Raw genomic sequence first — 18,971 nt, 5'->3', positions numbered from 1 at the left:
TCCCCTGCGTGCTCTGGTTTCAAAAAATAAACAACAGTACAGCACAGGAACAGACCCTTCGGCCCACCAAGCCTGCTCTGATCATGTTGTCCTATCTAGACCAACCGCTTATATCCCTCTATTCCCCGTCTGTTCATGTGTCTATCCAGATAAGTCTTAAATGTCGCTCACATATTTGCCTCAACCACCTCATTTGGCAGTGCATTCCAGGCCCTCATCAACCTCTGTGTAAAAAAACTTTCCCCACACATCTCCACTGAACCTTTCCCCCTTATCTTGAACTCCTCCCACAGTCCAAAGATATGCGGGTTAGGTTGATTGGCCATTCTAAATTGCCCCCTAGTGTCAGGGGGATTAGCAGCGTAAATATGTGGAGTTACCGGGATAGGGCCTGGGTGGGATTGTTGTCGGCTCGATGGGCCAAATGGCCTCCTTCTGCACTGTAGGGATTCTATGACCAATAAGGTAGCAGTGTCCCCAATCTTAGAGGCACTGTGTAGAATCATAGAATCCTATAATGCAGAAGGAGGTCATTTGGCCCATCGAGTCTGCACCAACCACAATCCCACCCAGGCCCAACCCAAAATAACCCCATGCATTTACCCTAGCTAGTCTCCCTGACACTAATGAGCAATTTGGCATTACCAGTCCACCTAACCCACACATCTTTGGACTGTGGGAGGAAATCGGAGCACCCGGAGGAAACCCACGCAGACATGGGGAGAATGTCTACACAGACAGTGACCCAAGGCCGGGAATTGAACCCGGGTCCCTGGTGCTGTGAGGCAGCAATACTAACCACTGTGCCACCATGCCACCCACCTCCGTCTTTTTTTAATTTATTCTTCAATGGGACGTGACTTGTTACCCATCCCTGATTGCCCTTAAATTGAGTGGCTTGTTTGTTTGGCCATTCCCGAGGGTCAGACACATTGCTGTGGGCCTGGAGTTGCACAAAGATTTCCTTCCCTGAAGGACATTGGTGAACCAGGTGGATTTTTAATGACAGTGATGATCATTAGTGTGGTAACTTGGCCCCTTTAAGGGCAGGTGTTCGCAGGTCAGGGGACCCTCCTGGGGCCTATCAGGGGGAACTGTGCAAAATAGCACCTATCGGGTGTGAGGGCACGCGCCCTGGTAGGAGGGAACATTTAGTGTGAGAATGGGAGTCGAGGGAACAAGACCTGTACCTGCATTGAGCTTATTGTATATCGTTTTTTCTTTCCTTCAATAAATCACCCTTGCAGCACCGTGGCACAGTGGTTAGCACTGCTGCCTCACAGCGCCAGTGATCAATTCCTGGCTTGGGTCACTGTCTGTGCCGAGTCTGCATGTTCTCCCCGTGTCTGCATGGGTTTCCTTCGGGTGCTCCAGTTTCCTCCCACTGTCGAAATGACGAGCTGGTTAGGTGCATTGGCCGTGCTAAATCTTCCCTCAGTGTCCCCCGAACAGACACCAGCTTTGGCGACTGGTGGATTTTCACAGTAACTTCATTGCAGTGTTAATGTAAGCCGACTTGTGACACAAATAAATAAACTTTAAACATGTGATCCGAGGCTTCCTCATCATGAGACCTCACGCTACTACAGTTAGACTTTTGATTTTTTATTGAATTCACATTTCACCATCTGCTGCGGCGGGGTTCGAACCCAAGTCCTCAGTGCATTACCTTGGTTCTCTGGATTACTAGCCCATTGACAATACCACTGCGCCACCCACTGCTCATGAAGCAGCAGCCTCCCTAATACGCTGCCAGGATGAGCTCCCCAGCACCACGGCGACGCACTAATATGCACATGAACTTGCCCCGAGGTTACAGACAGCTGATGACGGAGCTGGATTGGTGAGGGAAAGCCCCCTGGCTCTGATTTCAGGTGTGGAATGAATCTTCAGCCTCAGGTGTTTATTTTTCAGGAGTTTGGTTCACAGCCTCGGGCAATGTTCGGGCACACATTTCTGAGTTCTTTTCCTGTGGATGTGTTCCTTTGGCATTTTCGGATTAAGAACACATGTTGAAAAAACATGAACTTTTGAATGAACTTTTGAATGAACTTTTGAATGCCCTATCAAGTACAATGAGAGTAAGAATAAAGGAATAGTGATAATGCTGTGAAGGCACAGTTATAGAGTACAGCTTTGGGGTTTACAGAAGGAATATTAAAGTGCGGATTCACTCAGAACATGCCAGGTACAGGAGACCACGATAACGAGGTGAGGCTGAAAATTGAATTTCCACTGGAGTGAAATCTGTGAAGGGTTTTGATAAAGTGAAATGGAAAAGTCCATTTCCTCCGGTTGGAGAGTTAATGATGGGGATTCATCAATCTGAAATTGCCACTGAAAATGAGAAAAAAATATTAAGAGATATTTCTTTATGTCAAGAATTTCTGGAGTTTGAATTCTATGCCACAGGTAGTGGTTGACATAGAAGGCCAGGGGAAATTTGAATGAACAGCTAATGGAGAGGGACATACAGGGGAGAGAGCAAAGCAATGCAATTAGATTTGGATTGCTTTAGCAAAGAGCCAGCATGGATACAATGGGTCAAATAGTCAACCTTTGTGCTGATAACTTTGTGATCATCCTTGCTTCCAACATGTCTTTCTTTCTGTTAAGCAACACGTCATAAGGCTTCTTTTAACTAAAGCAGGCACCTATACTGGCCAATGCTTTTTCCCTTTTTGGCAGTGGACTCTCTAAGCTCTAATTACTGCACATGATTAGTGCAATTCCATTGCAAGCCTTGCTACACAATTAAATAATTCACCTGCCAATTAGTGGGACGAGGATAGAACACTTGGGTGACACAGTATTTAATGGACGTTATGTGGTCTTGCCCACTGGGGTGCTGAACTAGTGGGAGTCCCACTTTCAGGGAGGCCAGCCGATTTCATTGGCCTTCCAGCTGCCCTCCAGGCAGCGACGGGACTTCCCCAGGATCAAGGATGCCAGTGAGGAAATGCCACTTCATGAGAAGTGCCACCCAACCGGAGGCCGGCAGCTGTACATAGCTCGTCAACGCCACTGGGGGAGCGGTGGTAGATTCTGGCGATTTTCTCCACTCAAGGCCCAGGACATTGAGGGAACCAGGACATAGGTGAGTTATTTTTTAATTCACTTGTGGGACATGGGCATCGCTGGCTGGCCAGCATTTGTTGCCCTTCCTTAGTCGCCCTTAAACTGAGTGGCTTGCTAGGCCATTTCAGAGGGGAGTTGAAAGTCAACCACATTGCTGTGGCTCTGAAGTCACATTTGGGCCAGACCATGTAAGGATGGCAGATTTCCTTCCCTAAAGGTGAACCAGATGGGTTTTTCCAACAATTGACAATGGTTTCATGGTCATCAGTAGATTCTTAATTCCAGATATTTTTTATTGAATTCAAATTTCACCATCTCCTGTGGTGGGATTCGAACCCGGGTCCCCAGAGCATCAGCTGAATTTCTCCGATTAACAGTCTAGTGATAATACCACTAGGCCATCTCCTCCCAGTGATGGCAAGAGGGTGGCAGGAAGTCATGAAGTGGCTCCTCGCAGACTGCACTTCCTGATGCTGGGTCCATTAATCATGCACTGAGTACCTTTGGACAAGAGATCCCAGTCCCTCAACTGCTCCTTATCCCACCATCACCTCCCCTCCTCAGCCAGAAGCCTGCAAGTACCCCAACAGCCTTTCCTTTTAACTTCCCTTTTAAGGGCCTCATCCTCTGTCGGGTGAATATGAGTGGTGGACGGATGAGGCCCTTAAGTCAATATTAATTACCCACTGAGGGGCCTCAACTGGCAGCAGGATGAGAAGGCCTTGCACAAGCCTTCCTACCTTGGACTTAATCGGGGCAGAGGTGGGAATGTGGTGAGAACCTCACTTGTCACCCTCTAGCCCAGTTCGAAGCCTACCCAGCTCTGAGGAAGACACTTAATTCTGGCAAATGGGTTAAAGATCTGGTGATGCAGAGGGTTAGAAGGCCTGTGGGACATGGTTCAGAGGGACTAAGTGCTGCAATAGGTGTGAGTATGTTACAACAACTGGATGACACAGTAGCTTAATAATGAATGAGTTGGAGAGATTGGGTGATGCACTGGGCCAGAGTACAAAGGAGCAGAGTAAGTTGGACAAAAGGGTCAGAGCGACCGGTTAGAGGGAGTTTGTACTGCAGCAGCAGAAGGAGATTGGGTAATGGAGTGAGTTAGGGGACTGGGTGATACACTTGGAGAGAATGAGTGTTGCAGTAGGTTGGAGATACTGAAACACACTAGGTTAGTCAGCAATGGGCAACATAGTTGTTCAACAAACTGCCTTTTCACCCTTGGAAGCTGAATTTAAATCTAGACCATCAGGTTAAATGTCACCTCGGGCTGTGTCAGTGAGTTTATTCTGTAATTCATAGAATCATAGAATCCCTACAGTGCAGAAGGAGACCATTTGGCCCATCAAATCTGTACCGATCACAATCCTACCCAGGCCCTATTCCCGTAACCCCACATATTTACCCTGCTAATCCCCTGACACTAGGATCAATTTACCATCGCCAATCCACCTAACCCGCACGTCTTTGGAATGTGGGAGGAAACTGGAGCACCCGGAAGAAACTCACGCAGACACGGGGAGAATGTGCAAAGTCCACACAGTCACCTGAGGCCAGAATTGAACGCGGGTTCCTGGCACTGCGAGGCAGCAGTGCTAACCACTGTGCCACCGTGCCAATTAGCTACACTAACAAGAAAAGACCTTTCTTTGCTAGCTTCCCAGTCTATGGTGGGCTGGCTGATTTCAGCTGGACACTGGTAGGAGCACTTTAATTCTCTTCCGCGATTCTGGGTAAGAGACAGAGGGGTGTCACAGGAATCGGAGCGGGAAAGGGGCGGACCATGGAGCGGGCCTTTGACCTCAGGCGAGACTTTCCGGTTACGGGGCGATCGCGGCCAGAAAGTCCCGCCCAGAGTGGAGAAATTGGAATATCGTCTAGAAGGACAAGAGCAGCTGATGCATAGGAACATCACCACTTGCAAGCTCCCCTCCTGAGCCACACGCCATCCTGACTTGGAAATATATCACTGTTTCTTCATTGCCACTTGGTCATAATCCGGGAACTCCCTCCACAACAACACTATGGGTGTTCCTACAACACAGCATGGACTGCAATGGTTCAAGAAGGTGGCTCACCCCTCCGTACCTTCTTGAGGGGAATTCGAGATGGGCAATAAATGTTGGCCCAGCCAGCGACATCCGCAATCCGTGAAAGAGTAAAGAAAAACGACAGTAAAAGCTGCTTTTGTCAGCAATTCCTACTTCCCGTAATAGAGCAAATTTTTATAAAATGTCCGCTTTAGAGCAGAGAAGGTTAAGGGAAGATTTAACTAGAGATATTCAAAATCATGAAGCACTCTGATACGCTGGCAGAAGGGTCATGAACCAGGCACAGATTTCAAGTCATTGGCAAAAGAGCCATGGGTATGATGAAGATCATTTTTTTTGGCAGCAGGTTATGACGATCTGGAATGCACTGCCTGAAAGGTAATGGTTCTCAATTGGTGGCACAGTGGTTGGCATTGCTGCCTCACAGCACAAGGCATCTGGGTTCAATTTCAGCCTTGGGTGGCTGCGTGGAGTTTGCACATTCTCCCCGTGTCTGCATGGGTTTCCATCAGGTGCTCCAGCTACCTCCCACAGTCCAAAGATGTGTAGGTTAGGTGGATTAGCCATGCTAACTAAATTGCCCCTTAGTGTTCAAAGATGTGAGGTTAGGTGGATTAGCCATGCTAAATTGCCCCTTAGTGTCCAAAGATGTGCAGGTTAGGTTGGTTAACCATGGTAAATGTATGAGGTTACAGGGATAGGGTGGGGTGGTTGAGCCTGGGTAAGATGCTCTTTCGGAGAGTTGGTGCAGACTCGATGGACCAAATGGCCTCTTTCTGCACTGTAGGGATCCAATGAGACTTGGTCGACTATTTGAAGGGAAGGAATGGGAAGTGAGCAGGGAATTGGATATGTTTTTTAACGAGCTTAAATAGACAAGATGGGCCGAATGATCTCCTTCTGCACTGTATTACAGTAAATATAATTCTCTGTGTGCCACAATACTGGATACAACTACATTGAGGAGCAAATAGGCATCAAATGACGTTGCATAACAACAGAAGGTTACCAAACTGGTCAGTTATTCTCTCAAGTCTTTATATTAATAATGAAACACGCATTTTTCCCTTAATGATTCTATTTGTTCAATTTTCCAAATCCTTTACTTGGATGCAGCTTTTCCCCAGCGACTGGGGCTGTTAAGGTTCAAGGCTTATTCAGTAAACATGGAGGTCAGAGGCTGAGTAAGAATCAATTCTCTGGAAGTGCAACGTCTAATGGAATAGATTACACAGATATAATTGTTTAAGGGTGCGTGTGTTTTGTGGGGTTTGACGCTGCAGGGTGAAATTGGCAAAAGTAACTGTTGTTAGTGCTCTCGTGATAGAAGAACGGAGGATGTCAAGCAGAGAAAAGTGCAGCAGACTGAATAGCTGGTGGTTTTTGAGTTTCAGTCACATCGTTGCCACTGGAATATCAATTTCCACAACAAAGCAATGTGTAAATTAAGGTGGGGGGTGCGGGAGGTAAAGTTAAAATGTGCAGCAGTTTTATAACAATCTGCCACGGCGCCCAACACAAATTTTTCCGTTAGGCAAATAGCTCCGGAGTTCAGAGAGGGCCAAGAACATAAAAAACAGCGGGAAGTATATCTGTGTAAAAATTGAAGCACACGCTGCGAAACGTTTGATATTTATTTTCCTGGGAATTGTTTGTGTTCATGGTCTCAGTCATACATTAAAGCACTTTACTGACAAAAAAACTAATCTGAGGTAATTATTGCCCCTGGGAAGGTGGTGGCGACAACTGAGTGGTTTGCGAAACCATTTCAGAGTACAAGTTAGAACCAATGTAGCAGTGTAGAGGATCAGAAGGACCTTGGGGTCCGGGTCCATAGGACTCTTAAATCAGCCTCGCAGGTGGAGGATGCGGTCAAGAAGGCGTACGGCGTACTGGCCTTCATTAATCGAGGGATTGAGTTTAGGAGTCGGGAGATAATGCTGCAGCTTTATAGGACCCTGGTTAGACCCCACTTGGAGTACTGCGCGCAGTTCTGGTCACCTCATTACAGGAAAGATGTTGAAGCCATTGAAAGGGTGCAGAGGAGATTTACAAGGATGTTGCCTGGATTGGGGGGCATGCCTTATGAGGATAGGTTGAGGGAGCTTGGTCTCTTCTCCCTGGAGAGACGAAGGATGAGAGGTGACCTGATAGAGGTTTACAAGATGTTGAGAGGTCTGGATAGGGTAGACTCTCAGAGGCTATTTCCAAGGGCTGAAATGGTTGCTACGAGAGGACACAGGTTTAAGGTGCTGGGGGGTAGGTACAGAGGAGATGTCAGGGGTAAGTTTTTCACTCAGAGGGTGGTGGGTGAGTGGAATCGGCTGACGTCGGTGGTGGTGGAGGCAAACTCGTTGGGGTCTTTTAAGAGACTTCTGGATGAGTACATGGGATTTAATGGGATTGAGGGCTATAGATAGGCCTAGAGGTGGGGATGTGATCGGCGCAACTTGTGGGCCGAAGGGCCTGTTTGTGCTGTGGCTTTCTATGTTCTATGTTCTATGTTCAATCTCATTGTTATAAGAAAGAACAAAGAAAATTACAGCACAGGGACAGGCCCTTCGGCCCTCCAAGCCTGCACCAACCATGCTGCCCGACTGAACTAAAACCCCCTACCCTTCCGGGGGCCATATCCTGTTATGGGCATGGGTCAGGTAAGGCTGACAGATTTCCTTCCCTAAAGGGCGAATGGGTTTATTGGACGGTCTGACACTTTCATGGTCACCATGACTGACGTTAACTTTTTATTCCAGGTTTGTTTAATTCACTGAATTAATTCCCCAACTCCATTTTTTTTCATTCATTCACGGGATGTGGGCCCCGCTGGCTGGGCCAGCACTTATTGTCCATCCCTGAGGGCGTTTTAAGAGTCATTTCTGTGGCTCTGGAGTCACATGTAGGCCAGACCCAGGTAAGGATGGCAGATTTCCTTCCCTAAAGGACATTAGTGAACCAGATGGGCTTTTCCGATAATGGACAATGGTTTCATGGTCAACATTAGATTTTTAATTCCAGATTCGAATTTCACCACCTGCTGTGGTGGGATTCGAACCTGAGTCCCCAGAATGTTGGCCTGGGTCTCTAGATTATTATTCCAGTGACAACCACAGCTTTCCCTCCCAATGGGTTTGAGCTCATGCTTCTGGTGCAGGTCTAGTCTTGCTTTCCTAGTCTCCCAACACAACTGAAAGCCTTTGTTCCTGGCACCTATTCCAGTAAATCGATTCTGCGCCCTCTTCAATATCTTGTCATCAATACTAAAGGATGAGACCTAGAATTGAATGCAATATTCTTACATAGGTCTAAGCAGTGCTTTATAAAGGTTTAGCATAACTTCCTTACTTGTACGTTTGCCGTGCATTTATTTATGAAGACAAGGTTTTTGTATGCTTTTTTAAAAAGCCTTCTCAACTTTTCCTGGCACCTTCAAAAATTTATAGATGTACACCCACAAGTTTTTTGGTTCCTGCACCCCCAAGAGTGGCACGGTGGCACAGTAGTTAGCACTGTTGCCTCACAGCGTCAGGGACCCGGGTTCAATACCAGCTTTGTGTGACTGTGTGTGTGGAGTTTGCACGTCCTCCCTGTGTCTGCGTGGGTTTCCTCTGGGTGCTCATGTTTCCTCCCACACACCAAAGATGTGCAGGTTAAGTGGATTGGCCTTGGCAAGTTGCCTCTGAGTGTCCAAAGATGTGTAGGTTAGAGGAATTAGTGGGGAAAATGGGGTTGCGGGAATAGGACAGGGGGTGGGCCAGGGTACGGTGCTCAGTTGGAGATTCAGTGCAGACGCGATGGGCCGAATGGCCTCCTTCTGCACTTGCGAGTTTCTATGATTTTTATTCCCTCATCTTGTTCTTCTTAAGTGCATCCCTTCACATCTTTCTGTGTTAAATTTAATCTATTTTCTGTCTGAAGTCACGGACAAATGAGGATCAATTTAAACTTCCCTGATGTACCTGCTCACTACACGCCTCTGAACAGAAATATGTTTTTTTAAATTCTGATTTTCCCCTTTCTTAATTATTTTCCCCTTAAATTTGGTGTGTTCCAATCCTCTTTGAATAACACACAAAACCCGAGGTAAGATTGAATAAAATGGATTGGTTAACTTTTACACACACATGAGAGAGGTTTCACAATGTCCACCCGTAGAAAGATAGAATCCCTACAGTGCAGAAAGAGGCCATCCGGCCCAATCGAGTCTGCACCGACTCTCCAAAAGAGCCAGGTCCTCCCCTCCACCCTGTCCCCATAACCCTGCGCATTTACCATGGCCCATCCACCTAACCTACACATCTTTGCACACTAAGGGCAGGATTCTCTGACCACGTGCGCCCCAAGACCTGAAACTCCTGCCCGAGGTCAACAGACTTCTAAATGGACCACCAAAATTTTCTGTCCGGCCCGTTATGATTCCTGTGGCGGGTGGGACCAGAAAATCTCTCCTTAAGGGACAATTTAGCATTGTCAATCCACCTAATCACCACATCTTTGTAACCTTTCCAGTTGGGAAGAGTTGACACTAGCTGTCTTTGCCTGTTCCAGTTGGTTCCAATTGTCACATGTGTTTTTATGCTTAAACCCAACCAGAGGGTGAAAGAGGTGTTGATTAGTCACCCTGCTGTTTCCTGATAGTGGCACAGTGGTTAGCACTGCTGCCTCACAGTGCCAGGGAACCAGGTTCGATTCCTGGTTTGGGTCACTGTCTGTGTGGAGTTTGCATGTTCTCCTCGTGTCTGCATGGGTTTCCTCCGGGTGTTCAGGTTTGAATGTCTGAAATATCTAAAAAAGAATGTCTACCCAGTAATGGCTGGCATGGTGGCACAGTGGTTAGCACGTCAGAAAGGCGTGCTTGTTAGGTGCATTGGCCATGCTAAAGTCTCCCTCAGTGTATCCAAACAGGCGCTGGAGTGTGGCGACGAGGGGATTTTCACAGTAACTTCATTGCAGTGTTAATGTAAGCCTACGTGTGACACTAATAAATAAACTTTAACTTTATTTCTCACAGGGAATCGGCAGTATGTGGTGCTGACGGCCCGCGTCCATCCTGGGGAGAGCAACGCAAGTTGGGTCATGAAAGGGACACTGGAATTCCTCGTGAGCGATGATGCCATTGCTCGCAGTCTCCGGGACTCCTACATCTTTAAAATCATTCCCATGCTTAATCCTGATGGTGTCATCAATGGCTGGTGAGTCGTAGCAACAGGCGAGAGACGTTTTTACACTTTCGCTATTTAATGTTTTAAAAATACAATGTTCATTCCTATAACCCAAGCTCAGTCTTTACAGCTGCCTGGCTAAAACATGCACCATATCACAATTAAAGCCTGATGAGAGATGGTGGCATAGTGTTGTCGCTAAACTAGTAATCAGGAGCCCCAGGCTAATAATGCCCAAGGGACATGGGTTCAAATCCCAGCACAGCAGCTGATGGAACTTAAATTCAATTCAAAAATCTGGAATTGAAAGCCAGTCAGTAATAATGAGCATGAAACTATCACCAATGTCATAAAAATCCATGTGGTTCGCATAAGCTTTTAAGACAAAGACAAAGAACAGTACAGCACAGGAAACAGGCCCTTCGGCCCTCCAAGTCTGTGCCGCTCCTTGGTCCAACTAGACCAATCGTTTGTATCCCTCCATTCCCAGGCTGCTCATGTGACTATCCAGGTAAGTCTTAAACGATGTCAGCATGCCTGCCTCCACCACCCTACTTGGCAGCGCATTCCAGGCCCCCACCACCCTCTGTGTAAAAAACATCCCTCTAATATCTGAGTTATACTTCGCCCCTCTCACCTTGAGCCCGTGACCCCTCGTGAACGTCACTTCTGATCTGGGAAAAAGCTTCCCACCATTCACCCTATCTATCCCCTTCATAATCTTGTACACCTCTATTAGATCTCCCCTCATTCTCCGTCTTTCCAAGGAGAACAACCCCAGTCTACCCAATCTCTCCTCATAGCTAAGGGAGGAAATCTGCCATCCTTTCTGCTCTGGCCCACATGTGAGTCCAGATCCATAGCGATGTGGTTGACTCTGAAATGGTTGAGCAAGTCACTCAGTTCCAGGACAGAGAGGGATGAGTAACAACTGCCAGCCTCGCAAGTGACACCAGCATCCCATCAAAGAATAATAAAACACAAACAATGCTTACAGCTCCCTTACTAAAACATTCACAATACTGCACTCTCACTGTAACTCCAGCTCTTAGGTGGAAAAACAATTCAACTGGAACAGTCGAATCCAGTTTTGGAAAGGAAATTGGGCTCAGTCATAAACATTTGACGCCAGATGTCTTTGCCTGTTCCAGTTGGTTCCAGTTGTCATGTGTGGTTTTGTGCTTGTCACATTTGTCCCCAGTTGAGCCCAATGCATGAAAGGGAAATCTCATCTAGGTATATGTTCACATATATATACTTTAATACAGGTATATGGTCATCTAGGTATATGATCAATATGTATATGTTCATTGGACATCAGTATGATGATGTGCACTCAATGGTGAAAGACTAATGAAGAAACTGAAGGAGACACGGCTGTCGTTGTAAGGTTCAAAATTTTATTAGGAAAAACTGAGATGAAAGAAAAAACATAATTAAATTAAACACCAGATAAATTGAAAGCTTGGTTTATTCACGCATCTAATGAATAGTGCGCCACTTTACAAATGTACGCATTTTCTGCTGAATTAATGTAGAACAGAGTTGATGCAACTTATGTGTCAAGGTAGAAATTGGAAAAGTCTCTGATCTCACACATGGATAACCGCTCGCGTCCCCAAAGGGCCTGACCCTTGCTAACCACTACTGCCCTAATGTGGAGTTGCTGGCGTTGGACTGGGGTGGGCACAGTAAGAAGTCTCACAATACCAGGATAAAGTTCAACAGATATATTTGGAATCATGAGCTTTTGCAGTGCAGCTCCTTCATCTGGTGAGCAGTGCTCCGAAAGCTCACCTGATGAAGGAGCAGCGCTCCGAAAGCTTGTGATTCCAAATACACCTGTTGGACTTTAACCTAGTGTTGTGAGACTTCTTACCGTGACTACTGCTCTAGGCGTTTACAGTCTGTTTTGGGATTCTGCCCAATGCAGTGCACACGCTCCCCTCCCTCAAGCCCCCTCTTTATCTCCTCAAGTTTCTCCTTTCGCTCACATACCCCACGAACAAAAGAACCCCTTTTTTCACCCAAATCTATCCCCTGCACCACCCCCCCCCAATCCCCCTCCATCCACCACTCCGCACAAAAAAAGACTAACATGAATAAAAATTGAAAATCTCTAGGAGGCAAGCAGACAACAAGCCACAATATAAGGGCAAGGCATCACAAGGGGCAACAAGGGTTGGATGTGAGCCAAACGAAAAGTGGCAGAACAATGTGAAAAAGGGACATGTCCTCTTTCTATCTGAACTCCCCAGAAATCGGGCAGCATGGCGGCACAGTGGTTAGCACTGCTGCCTGACAGCTCCAAGGACCTGGGTTCGATTCCCGGCTTGGGTCACTGTCTGTGTGGAGTTTGCACATTTTCCCCATGTCTGCGTGGGTTTCCTCCCACAGTCCACAGATGTGTGGGTTAGGTTGATTGGCCATGGCAAATTGCCCCTTAGTGTCCTGGGATGCTTAGGTTAGCAGGGTAAATATGTGGGGTTACGGGGATAGGGCCTGGGTGGGATTGTTGCCAGTGCAGATTTGATGGGCCGAATGGCCTCCTTCTGCACTGTAGGGTTTCTGTGATGATTAAAAATAAGACTATAACACTCTCTCATTGTTGACACATCAAAATGAGACATTCATGCACATTCCGTGGCACACAGTCTCTCACTGCGTGCCCTTCCTTTTTATGCAAGAGCATTCTGAATGTTGAAGCGATGAGACATGTGTGCTGGGTGTTGAGAAGTGAGGAGGGAGTGTAAAAATGATTCAGTACAACACGGCCAAAGTTGCTGAAATGTAAAAAAACTTTCAGGATTGGGGAAATCTAGGAGTGAATGTCTAGGTAAGAATGGCCGGAATTTTCCAGCTCCTGCCTCTGGCAGGGTCTTCCAGTCCCACCAAAGTCAATGGGCATTTGAGTGCTTGCCGCATCCGGAAAATTCTGGCTCATGACTCTGGTTCAGTATACTGAGTAATGATTGGTATAATAATGACACATTAATAGTTTGTCTTTCATCTCTGGCGCTTGGTGTTTCCAGAGAAGAAAGTAACTGAACGCCAATTAGTCCTAATGTACATTGGAATTTTACAGCCAACTGCACAGTGATTGCTGTCATAGGCAGAATATTGATGAATGTTAAGTAGGTTGATGAATATTTTAGCTGTTAAACTACGAAATAAGGGAAAGACCAGAAAAATGCTAAAGAATGTCAGCGAGATGATGAATGTTGAATTTGTTACAGTGAATAATCACAAGTGCATTCTGATCATTCCTGGGTCCCGTTCCCTTCTTTGTTCCCTCAGATCCAAAGGTCCAAACCAGAGTCAACCTCTGGTACTCAACTGGTTTAGTTATCCATCCTTGGATCTGGATGGATGAGTCAAGGTCTGTTGATCATGGTTGTTCTTTGTCAAAATCACTCCAGGAACATCCTGGAGGGAAAAGATAACCCAAGGCTTCTTTTCTTCATTAACAAGTACCTCCTTGAGTATCCCCTTCCCCAACCTTTAACACCATTTGGGCGGCACGGTGGCACAACGGTTAGCACTGCTACATCACAGCACCGGGGACCCAGGTTCAATTCTGGCCTCGGGTCACTGTCTGTGTGGAGTTTGCACGTTCTCCTCGTGTCTGCATGGGTTTCCTCCGGGTGCTCTGGTTTCCTCCCACACTCTAAAGATGTGCAGGTTAGGTGGATTGGCCATGTTAAATTGCCCCTTAGTGTCAGGGAGATTAGCAGGGTAAATACAAGGGGTTACGAGGATAGGGCCTGGGTGGGGTTGTTGTCGGTGCAGACTCGATGGGCCAAGTGGCCTTCTGCACTGTGGGGATTCTATTCTATGAATGTCCAAGAAGCTCCTAAGCTTTCTTTGTCACCAAGAAGAAAAATGTCATGTTGCGTGTTTTCTGCCTGTAGTATAAGAGTCTGGCATAGAAAGGGTTAATGTGGGACTGGGTACAGGGCTGTCCACAGTGTGATGTCAAGGGACATATGCGCCAAGTCGAGAGGGCAGTCCTGTAATGGGCAGAGACCTGTGTAGAGGCAAGCATGGGGACAGTTCCCAGCTTAGAGCTCGTACTGCACACATGTATGTAGTTGCCAGTAGTTAATAAACACTTACTGTTTAACCATACAAGACTCAAAACCTCTTCATGAGACCTTTCAAACTATGTGCAACATCTCACAACACCACCTGAAGGCAGCTCCTTGGCTAATTGTTTGCTAAAGCTCCATTCTGAATTGTTTTCTTGGCAGTTTTTGTCAGCGGTGTTTCGTCATTGCCTTCCGCTGTCAGAAGCAGGGCAAGGAGGAAGGTCCCGTGTCTATCTCAGCAAGAAGGGAGAAATCTAACCTGTGCTATTGCCGTTATCCTGAACCACACGTTGTACCATGTTAAACACCGAGCACTGGCATTATTTTTATTTACACAGTAGTTAATGTCTGCCTGTTCACAGGATGTGACACCATGGAGAATTCCAGACAGATGGCCGTCTGTTGGTAGCGATCATGATTTTGTCCATCCTTTTCGCATGAGTGACCACATTTCCTTTAAGATCCCGATTCCTTTAAGGATGTGGAAAGGATGTTTCCTCTTGTCAGAGAATCTAGAACTAGGGGTCACTGTTTAAAAATAAGAAACCCCTCATTTAAGACAAATGGACGGGGGAATTATTTTCTCTCGGTGAGTTGCATCTCTGGAACTCTCTTCCTCAAAAGCCAGTGGAAGCAGAGTCTGAATATTTTTAACACAGAGCTAGATAGAATCTCGATAAACAACGGGGTGAAAGGTTATCAGGGGTAGGCAGCAATGTGGGGTTGAAGTTATGAACAGATCAGCCATGATCTTATTCAATGGCGGAGCAGGCTTGAGGGGCTGAATGGCCTACTCCTGCTCCTAATTTGTGGATTTTTAAAAAATTCATTCATGGGACACGGGTGTCGTTGGCTGGCCAGCATTTATTGATGTGGAGATGCCGGTGTTGGACTGGGGTAAACACAGTAAGAAGTTTAACAACACCAGGTTAAAGTCCAACAAAGTTGGACTTTAACCTGGTGTTGTTAAACTTCTTACAGCATTTATTGCCCATCCCTAGTTGCCCTTGAACTGAATGACTTGCTAGGCCATTTCAGAGGGCATTTGAGAGAACCACATTGCTGTGGCTCTGGAATCACATGTAGGCCTGACTAGGTAAGGACGGCAGATTTCCTTCCCTAAAGGACATGAGAGACCCAGATAGGTTTTTTCTGACAATCGACAATAGTTTCATAATTCCAAATATTTTTTCATTGAATTAAAATTCCACCATCTGCTGTTGTGGGATTCGAAACCCGGTCTCTTGAACATTAGCTGAGTTTCTGGATCAATAGCCGAGCGATAATACCACTCGACCATGGTCTCCCCCAAAGATTAACGTGAAGTTAATCTGCAGATTGTATTGGACCAAAATAAAATGAGGGTGCAACATAATAATAACTTGCTATTTGACTCTCAAAATTCTCAACGGAAGATGTTCTTCCTCAACTGAAAGGGCGGCACGGTGGCACAGTGGTTAGCACTGCTGCCTCACAGCGCCAGGGACCCGGGTTCACTTCCGGCCTTGGGTCACTGTCTGTGCAGAGTCTGCACGTTCTCCCCGTGTCTGCGGGGGTTTCCTCCGGGTGCTCCGGTTTCCTCCCACAGTGCAAAGATATGTGGATTGGCCATGCCAAATTTATCCTAGTGTCAGGGGGACTAGCTAGGGCAAATGCATTATAGGGATAGGGCCTGGGTGGGATTGTGGTCGGTGCAGACTCAATGGGCCGAATGGCCTCCTTCTGCACTGTAGGGATTCTACGAACACAAAACACTCTCGGAAACGGAATAAATCTTTCGGGAATTCTGGCTATTTTGCCACCGTTCACTGGTGAAAAGTTTAATCGAGTTGCAACGTCAGATGTTCCTCGGTTTCCACTTGCGGTGGAGCATTGCTGTGACGACGTCTGTCCATTTCAACGTGCCTGCCAGCAATCAGGAACCGGCAGTGAGCAGATCTGCATGGTTTAGCCAGAATCTAACCAAACCGTGAATGCTATTGACTTCATTAATCGGGTGTTCAGCTTGTTTCGTGTTGATATTGATGTGAAGTTCATTTCAAGGTGGATTAGGCAAGTTGAAATTAGATTTTCTACGTGATCATGAGGCCGAAGGGCCCATTTTATTGTATTACAATTAATTTAGAAATGATTTCAGGCTTATTATAAATTGTTAATGCTGATGTGTCTATCGCATCAGAGGCAGCAATCTGTGACTATCTTTTTGTCTTTAATTTAGAGAGCGGAAAAATCAGGTTTCAGGCAAAGGAAATGTTGATTGCTTTTCACAGGCCATTAAGAAATTCTCCCTTCTTTAAACAAAATTCAAATTAATTTAATTTCTTTATCTTATGGTTACAATATTAAGGTGCCCTCAGCAATCACTGCTCCCGGTCCCCGTGATCCTGAATTGCTGTTACCTCAAAGGCAAACCCCATAAGTAATTCAGTAATTTACCCGTTAGTCTTGAGGCTGGAATAACAAAGTCCTTCTCTGTTGTGTGTCGACATCTGGAACTGTTTTGAATCATAGAATCCTTACAGTGCAGAAAGAGGCCATTTGGCCCATCAAGCCTGTACCGACGACAATCCCATCCCTGTAACCCCATATATTTACCCTCCTAGTCCCCCTGACACTCATGGACAATTTAGCATGGCCAATCAAACTAATCCACACATTTTTTTGGAGTGTGGGAGGAAACCGGAGCACCCAGAGGAAACCCACACAGACACGGGGGAGAATGTGCAAACTCCACACAGACAGTGACCCAAGCCAGGAATGGAACCCGGGTCCCTGGTGCTGTGAGGTAGCAGTGCTAACCACTGTGCCACCGTGTCGCCCCAATCTTATTGATCCCATAATAATCTCTAACCTTGGTAGGCATTTCGAAGGACTGGATGGACTCCTAATTTCACACCCCCTCAGCCTTTTTGGTCACCCTCGAGTGTGGCTACATTGGGACTCCCTGTTGCGTTCACACTACAGTTGTCACTGCCTTTAGAGTTCTTTGTTTTCAAATCACTCCATGGCTTCACCCCATCTCTCAACCCGTAGCCTCCTTCAGCCCCACAGATAATAAATCTCAACACTTCACCAGTTTTGGCCTCTTGTGCATTCTTCAGTTTTTTATCGATCCACCTTTGCCAACTGTGCTTTCAACTCTTCAGCTCTTGAATTTTCTTCATAACTTGGTCCATCTCTCTATGTCTCTCACCTCCTTTAAGAGGCGGCATTGTGTGTATGTGTGTGTGTGCGTGTGTGTGGAGGCTGGCCTGGACACATTCGGGGGCAGTGATCGGGCCATGAGGGGGGGGGGGGGGGGGTCATGCAGCCAGCGATGGACGGGGGGGCTGGCCAGTGATCGAGCTGGCCAGCGATCGGGAAGCCAGCAATGCAGGGCTACTGTGCTCGTGCTGATCTCGGCTCTGAAAGATCGGTGCATACACAGTGGACTGCTCAGTGCTATGCTGCCGGCCTCTTGAGCAGGAATAGGCGCTGCCTACCGATTTTCAGCATGATTCACGCCAGTGCACTCTGTGACCCACAGAGTGTGGTAGATTCATTTTGAAAATCCCACTGAAAAACCAACGGGATTTTTTACGCGACTTTGACAATTTCTTTGGGAGAATAGGCCCCAGTGTGTGTGTGAAGATACGCTAACAAAACTGCTGATTGTCATAAAAATCCATCTGGTTCAATAATACCCTTTCGTGAAGAAAATCTGCCGCTCTTACCCAATCTGGCCTATGTGTGACTCCAGAGCCACCGCAAATGTAGTTGACTCTTAACTACCCTTGGAAATGGAAAGTCACTTCGTTTCAGGGGCAATTAGGAGTGGGCAACAAGTGCCAGCCTTGCCAGCCACACCCACATCCTGTGAAGGACATGCTAACTATTGTGCCACCGTGCCCACGCCCATAACTGGATAGACATTCAGTGAATGCACCTATAAACTCTTGACTAGTTGCTGTGAGCTACATGACTCAAGTCCTCGACCTGAAGGCGCGGACACATGGAATAAGGTGAACAATGTGGTGCCAACCTGACGATGTGGCTTCAAGTCTTTGTGAATCAGATCGTGGAGCTGCTACACCATGACCCTGCTGAATCCTCTGCTTCTCAGCTACAGTTTGGTCGATTTAGGTTCTGTCAGGACAGCATGCTGATGAGGAACAACTGCCCTCGTTCTTCTATGAGTTGTTCTTTTCTTACTTCCAGAAGAGCTTCCCACATCCCCCCACCCCCCACACCCCCCGCCCCCCGCTCCACACCACTTCCTCTGAATAAAATTTCTAGCAAGGGGTATCCCCAGTATAACTCTGAGTGTGCAGATCAGGGTAATACTCGCAACAATAACCTGATCCCAGCACTCCTGCTCTCTTGCAACATGAATCTTAGTGAGAGCAACACGAGGCGGGTTCCCCGGCAGCGGGGCTGGCAAACCATGCAAGACTTTGGTGGGACAGGAAGAACCCATAGGCAGCCAATGGTTTGTCGTACCCGCCATGTGAAAATCCGCTGCAAGGGTGGAGGGGGTGTGGGGGGGAGGGGGGGTGGTGTGGCGGAGGGGGAGAAGGGGTCGTGGAAACCCCAGCCTCTTAATGTTGCAC

At 46.9% G+C, this 18,971-nt stretch overlaps 1 protein-coding gene across 3 annotated transcripts in view; it reads left to right on the top strand.

Annotated features, from left to right (window-relative positions):
* The window catches only part of agbl1 (AGBL carboxypeptidase 1), a 253,692-nt gene that overhangs the window by 125,334 nt on the left and 109,387 nt on the right, over positions 1 to 18,971 (top strand). For all 3 annotated transcript variants that reach the window (XM_078241332.1, XM_078241330.1, XM_078241331.1), the window contains one exon: positions 10,144 to 10,324. In XM_078241332.1, coding sequence (XP_078097458.1) covers positions 10,144 to 10,324 — 181 coding nt within the window. The remainder of the gene's footprint in view (positions 1 to 10,143; positions 10,325 to 18,971) is intronic.

The sequence above is a fragment of the Mustelus asterias genome, chromosome 24, assembly GCF_964213995.1.
Source record: "Mustelus asterias chromosome 24, sMusAst1.hap1.1, whole genome shotgun sequence".
Taxonomy (NCBI): Eukaryota; Metazoa; Chordata; class Chondrichthyes; order Carcharhiniformes; family Triakidae; genus Mustelus; species Mustelus asterias.
The sequence above is the reverse complement of the archived record's forward strand: the minus strand, read 5'-3'. Positions and strand labels throughout refer to the sequence as shown.